General features: G+C 36.2%; 3 protein-coding genes across 7 annotated transcripts; 1 reads left to right on the top strand and 2 right to left on the bottom strand.

Annotated features, from left to right (window-relative positions):
• Positions 1 to 340: 340 nt before the first annotated feature.
• On the top strand, positions 341 to 2150 carry LOC140967741 (14-3-3-like protein 16R). The gene is made up of 4 exons (XM_073428463.1): positions 341 to 895; positions 1375 to 1497; positions 1693 to 1809; positions 1905 to 2150. The coding sequence occupies exons 1-4, from the start codon at positions 419 to 421 to the stop codon at positions 1935 to 1937; spliced, it is 750 nt and encodes a 249-aa protein (XP_073284564.1). The 5' UTR covers positions 341 to 418; the 3' UTR covers positions 1938 to 2150.
• Positions 2151 to 2542: 392 nt separating this feature from the next.
• On the bottom strand, positions 2543 to 4094 carry LOC140967744 (histone H3.3). 2 transcript variants are annotated; one of them, XM_073428469.1, is made up of 5 exons: positions 4064 to 4094; positions 3315 to 3384; positions 3149 to 3225; positions 2976 to 3066; positions 2543 to 2885 (listed from the first exon to the last, which is right to left on the bottom strand). In XM_073428469.1, coding segments are annotated over exons 1-5 (411 nt in total). In that variant the 5' UTR covers positions 4066 to 4094; the 3' UTR covers positions 2543 to 2714. The 2 variants fall into 2 exon arrangements, with proteins under 2 accessions (XP_073284570.1, XP_073284569.1); XM_073428468.1 differs by lacking the exon at positions 4064 to 4094 and having other exon boundaries at positions 3315 to 3386.
• A 47-nt stretch (positions 4095 to 4141) lies between these two features.
• On the bottom strand, positions 4142 to 7488 carry LOC140967742 (mechanosensitive ion channel protein 3, chloroplastic-like). Of its 4 annotated transcripts, XM_073428464.1 has the most exons (7): positions 7428 to 7488; positions 7139 to 7341; positions 6299 to 6382; positions 5738 to 5887; positions 5061 to 5228; positions 4820 to 4940; positions 4142 to 4223 (listed from the first exon to the last, which is right to left on the bottom strand). In XM_073428464.1, exons 3-6 carry the CDS (start codon positions 6353 to 6355, stop codon positions 4836 to 4838), a joined length of 480 nt encoding a protein of 159 aa, XP_073284565.1. In that variant the 5' UTR covers positions 6356 to 6382; positions 7139 to 7341; positions 7428 to 7488; the 3' UTR covers positions 4142 to 4223; positions 4820 to 4835. The 4 variants fall into 4 exon arrangements, with proteins under 4 accessions (XP_073284565.1, XP_073284568.1, XP_073284567.1 ...); XM_073428467.1 differs by lacking the exon at positions 6299 to 6382; XM_073428466.1 differs by lacking the exon at positions 6299 to 6382 and having other exon boundaries at positions 7139 to 7478.
• Between the last annotated feature and the right edge of the window lie 813 nt (positions 7489 to 8301).

Here is an 8301-nt window from a genome sequence, read left to right on the forward strand (position 1 = left end):
ATTCTCACTTTAGCTATTAATTATATTATATTACATTGCTATTGAATAACTATTCATCACCCAAAAAAACAATTGCTGAATTATATTCTCACATTTTTAAAAGTACATATAAAAAAAATTATATATGCCAAAACGTCAATGGTATCATATGCCTGCGTTTAAAAAACGAGGATCTTTTTCTTAAAACAAAATAAATGAAAATTGGCCATTTTTTTTATAAATTATTTTTTATAATTTATATTAAATTCTATGTATAATAATATTAAATTATATCATTTATTTAGCAAAATTATATGGACATTTTTTTTAAAAAAAAAAAGTTGATATGAAATTGACCAAGTCTGATTCGTTGAAATAGGAAGGGAATAGAGAAATAATTCACTCATCTCGAAATTTCTCTGTCTTCCAACTGAATTGAATGGCGTCCCGGCGGGAGGAATACGTCTACAATGCCAAGCTTGCTGAGCAAGCTGAGCGATATGAAGAGATGGTTGATTTCATGGAGAAAGTCGCCGTCGCCGTTGCAGCTGATGAACTCACTTCCGAGGAGCGTAACCTCCTTTCCGTCGCCTACAAGAACGTCATCGGAGCTCGACGCGCCTCGTGGAGGATCATCTCCTCCATCGAGCAGAAAGAGGAGAGCCGCGGCAATGACAGCCATGTCTCTACCATTAAAACCTACAGATCTAAGATCGAATCCGAGCTCGCATCAATATGCCAGGGAATTCTGAAGTTACTCGACTCCAAACTCATCGGATCCGCTGCTAACAGCGATTCCAAGGTGTTTTACTTGAAGATGAAAGGAGATTATCATCGTTACGAGGCGGAGTTTAAGACTGGATCCGGCCGAAAAGAAGCCGCAGAAAACACGCTGTCTGCTTATCAAGCGGCTCAGGTTTAGTCTTTTTTCGCTGTATAGTATTTTTTTCCCATTTATTTTTGTTTCATGTTATGTGATTTAGGAGAAATACGGAAGATCTCACGCTCTATAGACCAGTAGAGTTTTAAGTATTTGATTGATGGATCGATGCAAATTTTTTTATTCTATTTATGTGCTTATGTAGAGTTCAGAGTTTAATCTCAGTTACTGAAACTTTTGTGCTTTTCATGGCCTTTAACATATTGAGGGGGAATTTTTGCTTCCTTTTTTCTGCTGACGGAGGGACTGAGGTTGGGAGTACAGCTTCGTCTATCTGGTTGATTTAACAATTGAATTACTTAAAAAGAGTGTGATTGAGCTATTGAATCTCATGCATATGCTGCACCATTTTCACGTTTCTTGATTTGTTCAATGATGTGTAAAAGAGTTTTGGATTAGCTTCATGAGTTTCATTTCTTGATTTGCTAGTTCTTTTGGTTTCATGTTGTCTGCAGGACCTTGCTACTGCTGAACTTGCCCCAACTCATCCCATCAGGCTCGGGCTGGCGCTCAACTTCTCTGTCTTTTACTATGAGATTTTGAGTTCTCCTGAAAAAGCTTGTAGTCTTGCAAAACAGGTATGCCAGTCCATCCATTTAATGAACTATTTAATAACCACGAAACGACAGATTTACTAGTATTAGTTTACATTTCACCTTAGATGTAAAACCTCCACATCTAAGGCTCTCACTTATCATTTACGTCAAAGGGTAAGAGTCGCATTTTGCATGTTTCTGATGACTGTGGTCTTGGGTGATGCTTGTTTCTTGAAGGCGTTTGATGATGCTATTGGTGAATTGGACACAATTGGAGAGGAATCATATAAGGATAGCACGTTGATAATGCAGCTTCTCCGCGACAATCTTACTCTGTGGACTTCGGATATGCAGGTTGTTCCCTCTTCCTAACATGTATGTCTACAGGCCACGAGGCCATGAGGGAGAGGACGAACTTACTAATTGGTTCGTTTATCGTTCTGGTACAGGATGATACTTCGGAGGAGGTCAAGCCAGCATAAAAGCCCGACGAGGAGTAGCCAACTTTTTGAGGTTTAGAATTTGGTTTTGTTTTCTAACCAAATACGCTGCTGCTTGTTGGTATGTAGCTTCCTAATAATCTTGTTTGATGAACTCCAGTTAGAGGAATGTACTTTAAATCATACTGCTACAGTATGACATACAGCAAAATACTTGTGTTTAATGCTTGGTAAGACGTTGATATTTTGGATTTACTGCTGGTGCGTGTTTCAAGTGGTAAATAAAGGCAAGTTGACTCTTTGCTGATACAGGGATCATCGAGTGATCGCTTCCATTTGTTGTTAATGCGATCAGACGTCATTGCGTACGATCTTTTGATCTGCATGTCATATCAATTATCTACAATTTTTCATTTTATTAAATGGGAGGAGAAATTCCTTATGTAGAGCAGGACCAAACATTCAAAAATCTAAATTGCTCCAAAATTTTGTACTATCTAACAGATTCATTTGAATTCTCTTCGATTTGTTCTGGAGAATAATTTTTTTAAAAAAACTGTTTATTATTTTAATTATTTGAATGCCCTTGATTTAAAAAATTCGTATAACTTCAAGCACGTTGAGATTCCAACCAAGTAAAGACTTGAAAACATATACCGTGCAATATAGACTAATCCGAAGCGTCGTCAATCTGCAAATGATTAACAAAGGCATTAACAAAAAGAAATATCAGATAGGTTCCCAGAGTTTAAGGCAGCCCTACTTCTACTAATGTATTTCTTGAACATTGACGAAACTAAAGAACCCAACTACACAAACCTAAGCACGCTCCCCTCGGATCCTGCGAGCAAGCTGGATGTCTTTGGGCATGATGGTCACTCGTTTGGCATGAATTGCACACAAGTTCGTGTCCTCGAATAGACCAACCAGGTAGGCCTCAGCGGCCTCCTGAAGCGCCAAAACCGCATGGCTCTGGAAACGGAGATCAGTCTGCACCAAAATCAAGGCAGTCAGTCAAACAACCGGAACACAAACCAGAGGCAATTTTATCATGATACAAACATCGAGCATTAAACCCACCTTGAAATCTTGGGCAATTTCGCGAACAAGCCTTTGGAAAGGTAGCTTCCTGATCAAAAGCTCGGTACTCTTCTGGTACTTGCGAATTTCACTGTACAACATTAATGCAACTGTCAACAATTGAACAAAGAACTTCAATTCGTTACCACATAACACAAGGAGGGGCAACCCACCGAAGCGCAACTGTACCAGGGCGGTAACGATGAGGCTTCTTCACTCCACCAGTGGTGGGGGCGGACTTTCGGGCAGCCTATACAAAGAAATTGTACCAAATTATAACAGTGAGCGAAAAATATCACAATATGGAAAATTAAAAAATCACTAGCATAATCCCGGGACCTTGGTAGCTAGTTGTTTCCTCGGAGCCTTTCCTCCCGTGGACTTGCGAGCAGTTTGCTTGGTACGAGCCATCTGCCAGTAGAAAATGTTTTAACAAATGCACATTAAGACGATTCACGAGTCCCGAAAATCTACATTTTTGTGCATCAACAGTTGAATTTGAGAAAATTGTAAGCAACCCCGAAGTGTAATTTCATAGAAGTAAACAAATTGCTTAAAATATCTTCGTATTCTCTTCATCTGAAGAGAGTTTTCAAGAAACTGCTCGAGGATTAGCAAAAGCCGCTCTCAGGGTCGAATCGATTGGATTAATAAAATTTAACACAAGGACATCCAATAATTATCGCAAGAACCATCGATAAACAAGATACCATCCGAAGACGAGAACCCGAAATCTACACATGGGGAGGCAACTACGGTCTACGAGACGAAGATAAAATCCGATACATAAAAAACCTAGCCCAAATCTATGAAAGCCCTAATTTCAGTATCAGTACCGAATCATGGAGACCTCCGAAAATTCGAATGCTGATAAAATTGCTTCCTAAAACAACTTCGAATTTTTTTAATTAGGACAACATTAACATTGAACATCGAAAAAAAAATACAAAAGGTTTCAATCACAGCGTGTGCGTGGGCAAAATTTTAAAAAAAACACACAGGGAATTCATCGAAAATATGCGAAACATAAATATATAAAAATCAAATGAATTCGACAGTAACAAAGAGAAGAAGAGAGAGATTAACTTATCTCTCACTTGTACATATCTCTCGCTATATTCCCTCTGTTCTATTTTCCTCAGGAGCGAATCAAAGTCGAATTGCAGTGGAGATTGAAGCGCATATATACGAAGAGGGCCAAGAATAGGAGAATCCAACGGTATTGAATGTTTTAAATTGTGTTTTCTCCTATTACATGAACGTCAGTAATGTAAAGTTACGGTATGACACAGATCGACAGGGTCAAAGTGTATTGTGCATCTATGCTATTTATGTATATGACACCAAAAAATTATTATTTTTAAGTCACATCGAATTTTTCCTATCTTTTAATTGAACAACTTTTCTAAATTAAAAATAATTTCGTGATAACTGTTTAATATTATTTGATTAACTTTAAAAATAATAATATATGTAACATGTGTACATCTTCTATTAATTTTAATTTAAAGTTTTAAAAACAGAGGGACTACTTATATGAGAAACAAAGCATCTACATGACACCTTAGCACGCAAAACACTTGTCTCATCTCCAAAAGCCAAGTTCCTCTGGAGCAGTGGCAAAGATTACAGAAACTGATATGTATCCAAATGTAATCTAGAGATTAGAAGCTAGACACACAATAAAAAAAATACTAATTGTTGGACAAGTTGGCTCGGATACAAAATCACTGTATTCTATTAGAGTCATCTCTGCAATACCCGTATAATACACAAAGCAACGCTTGAACAAGCAATCAATTTATTGAGCAAGATACGAGGTATACTCAAGAATAAGAGCTGACCAAGAGGGCCTGATATTCAGGAATCAGGATCAATACCGTCCAAGAATACTCTTCTGTGCAATTTCTGTTGTTCCACTTGAGGATTCTTAGCCAATACCTTGCTCATGTCGGCCACGATATTCTGCACCAAGAGGCAAGAAAAAAATGTGATGTATTAAAGCGAAAGACTAGAGGTGGAAGACACATGTTTTCAGCAACATTCATTAATATAGACCAACAAGAGAATGATGAAGACGCTCACATTAATTTTGCTAACATCCAAGTGACTGATGGCCAGGTGGGTTTTAATACACCAATGAGTCCTTTGGCTGAGATTTCTCACAACGTTCATAGTGAACTTATGGTTTGGTATGTGGACAGCCTCGCGATCATCAGCTCTGACAATTGTTGGTGACCACCATCCCATAAGCTGCAAAGTGAAAATGCAAGGACTTAATAGTGACCCACAGTCGGGAAACAATACAAATGTGCACACAAGTATTGATAGTGACCCACAGTACGGAAACAATGCACAAATGAACTTTTTGATTGTTTGATGATGAACAAATTATGTCCATGTTCATTCATTGTGGGTAGACGTTGTCTTGATCATATACAAACAATTCTTCTTCTGGACAAGCTATGCTTTCAAAAACATTATTACTTTTTGTCTGCCATATTGATCATTTTATCTTAAAGACATACCAAAAACTAAGCTCAACTATCCAGAAACTTCATAGCCATTGATCTTAAATTGTATCCATTCGTTCACAACAAATGGCCGGGTTGCTAGTATCATTAATGAACCAGAAAGGAAATTTGTGAAAATCTGAATTTAGAAAAGAGAAAAAGGGTTTGATTGAATCCTAAGAAAAACTTAAATTGAGATTAAATATGCTCGTAAAAATAATTTACGATAAATATTCAAGGGTAACACACCTCACGTCCAGCAAGCGTCAGCAACACAGTATCAAGCCCTCCAGCTGTGAGCCATTTTTGGGTTGAGAAACCTAAGAACTCCATAAATAACGATGCAGATGCAACCCATACAGCTGTGTAAATAGCTTTGCCAGCAAACAGGAAGCCTATCTGCGCAAAGAAAATTATTTAAAGAGATTAATCTTCAGAGCATAATTATTAAAGGCAAACACGGAAACGCTTGGTTCGCCTTAAGCCCTATAGTGGCATAAGCACATGGGTGTTCCGATGTTTGAAAGGGTATGCTCATTCCTCCATCTCTTCAAGAACTGTAACTTCCTCCATCCCCTGTTTTCCTTTTTTCCATTATTTTTTGTCTTTCCCCCATCCTCTTGGATCCCACCAAAGGAGTAGGTTATGTGAGAAAAATGTCATAAATCACACAAAATAAAATCTCATGCATATGAAATTAAAAAATGGAAACGAAATGACAAAAAGCAAATATCAAACAACCTAACTAACTATCAGATTCAAAACTTGAAATAGAATACCATTTATGTGAATCAAAGAGATGGAACATACATTAGTAGCATCGGGGGAGCCATTTGTCTCCATAATTTTTTGAGCTTGATGAATCATACTCCAAAAGGATACCTATGCTCAGTTCTTCCAAAAGAAGTGCATAATATAAAGTGTAATTCATAAAAGAGAAACAAATTGTCACAGATGAATAAACTGGTGATAGATATGAAATCAAAAGCAACAAAACTGTAGCACACATATTCAATAAGGAGATAAGTGTTAGAAATATTATTTTCTTCAATGGACTTACATATTTAAATAACAATTATATTATATATACTATCTAATTAATTTTGAGTCTAATAAGTGATTTATAAAGTCTACTCAATTATATATTTAAAGTATGGAATTTAATGTGTAGAAATCATATAGTATTAGGATTGATGGGATTCTAATGAAAGTGTGTCATTTAATGTGGTGTTTGGCAAGGGACACATTGCTTTGCAAAGACCACATCGAAGGGACATGTTGAATGGTTGTAGTCCCCAAACCAAATCTATATATACACATGTAGTTATTCTTCTTTCCCATTCAAGAGAGAATTAAAGAAATTCTAATAGGAATCAAAAGTGAGAAACTTGTTGATCCATTGAAGAATTAAGGAGATTTGGTTGTGGAAGGCTTCATCCAAAACATATTTGCTATTATGGATTCCGGTATGTTTTATAGTATTTATTTCTGATAATTTGACATGAATGTTTAAAGATCTTGTTGTGGTTATGAAATTTAAAGTGCCAACAATAAGCAGATACGATAAATCTTCCACATACGAATCGAGAAAAAACAAACACGTACAATGACTAGTGATGGCGTAATGCAATTTGCACAAAGGACAAATACCTGAAATTGGCACATCATGCAACTGCAGATTTACTGCAATGCTCGCCGCAAAAATATTCGCACTTTTGGTGGGATATGGAGACTCCAATGTAGCTTCCACTAAGGGATAAGAAGATTGAAATGGCGGGGGAGCCAAGACATCTATGTGTCTGAATTAGCCTAATCTGACAGAATACTTGTCATTCGAACTTTCCGTCCAAAACCTGATATCAGCACGTCCTCTTATGCATATTCAAAGAAAAATTTAAAAAATTGCTTCAGTTTCATGCAGTGGAGAAATCTGACGTACAAATTCTTCTTCCCAAGTACCCAAATTTGTGAAGAGACTAGCACTTGCATGTTTGAGTCCACCTGTGAGTATTGATCACAATATTTNTAACAATACAAAAATAACATATATTTATATATTATATTATACTTACACAAAACATGTCATATTGCTAGTTTTTTTTTTATAAATAAAATAAATAGGTACTTTTGTCCATAAAATGACGAATGTTGAAGAAGTGTCATTCGGACCGAATTGAGGTGAGTCCATGCCATCGTATTATGCTTGGCGTGGCATGTCTTGTCTTTTAACTTTGGACTTAGGGATCGGATAAGTTAGGCAATTTGACCGACTTGGAGGGTACGATCGCTTTAGGTTGGCCAACTATTAGGCAATTGTCTCCATCGAGAGAGTACGTAGTTGACGAGTTGATAGAATTATATCTATTATTATCAATAATATATGGATGTCAATACTAACAAAATGAGATTATCGTATAATTTTAGGTTTACNAGTGTATCAATTTTTTAAAAAAAATGATTGACCGATGTTATTTAATCAATTTTCCGGTGCCAAACATACGCCTTTTAGTTTATGTATCCATCATTTTACACGTAAAATATCATATCAAGTATTTTAAATTTTCATTTTGTAAAATTTATAATTAAACCAATTGTTTGAGAAAAAAATAACAATACAAAAATAACATATATTTATATATTATATTATACTTACACAAAACATGTCATATTGCTAGTTTTTTTTTTATAAATAAAATAAATAGGTACTTTTGTCCATAAAATGACGAATGTTGAAGAAGTGTCATTCGGACCGAATTGAGGTGAGTCCATGCCATCGTATTATGCTTGGCGTGGCATGTCTTGTCTTTTAACTT

The sequence above is a fragment of the Primulina huaijiensis genome, unplaced genomic scaffold (genome assembly GCF_012295235.1).
Source record: "Primulina huaijiensis isolate GDHJ02 unplaced genomic scaffold, ASM1229523v2 scaffold27947, whole genome shotgun sequence".
In the NCBI taxonomy this organism is placed as follows: domain Eukaryota; kingdom Viridiplantae; phylum Streptophyta; class Magnoliopsida; order Lamiales; family Gesneriaceae; genus Primulina; species Primulina huaijiensis.

Bases quoted from the DNA above. Each gene is read 5' to 3' on its own strand.
- LOC140967741 (XM_073428463.1), top strand. From the start codon at position 419: ATGGCGTCCCGGCGGGAGGAATACGTCTACAATGCCAAGCTTGCTGAG. The intron at 1,498-1,692 runs GTATGCCAGTCC...TGTTTCTTGAAG, and splicing joins CTTGTAGTCTTGCAAAACAG to GCGTTTGATGATGCTATTGG. The intron at 1,810-1,904 runs GTTGTTCCCTCT...GTTCTGGTACAG, and splicing joins TGTGGACTTCGGATATGCAG to GATGATACTTCGGAGGAGGT.
- LOC140967744 (XM_073428469.1), bottom strand. The intron at 3,067-3,148 runs GTGGGTTGCCCC...AATGTTGTACAG, and splicing joins CCTGGTACAGTTGCGCTTCG to TGAAATTCGCAAGTACCAGA. The intron at 2,886-2,975 runs GTGGGTTTAATG...ATTTTGGTGCAG, and splicing joins AAATTGCCCAAGATTTCAAG to ACTGATCTCCGTTTCCAGAG.
- LOC140967742 (XM_073428464.1), bottom strand. From the start codon at position 6,355: ATGATTCATCAAGCTCAAAAAATTATGGAGACAAATGGCTCCCCCGAT. The intron at 5,229-5,737 runs GTGTGTTACCCT...TTCACTTTGCAG, and splicing joins TGACGCTTGCTGGACGTGAG to CTTATGGGATGGTGGTCACC. The intron at 4,941-5,060 runs GTGAGCGTCTTC...CTCTTGGTGCAG, and splicing joins TGGATGTTAGCAAAATTAAT to AATATCGTGGCCGACATGAG.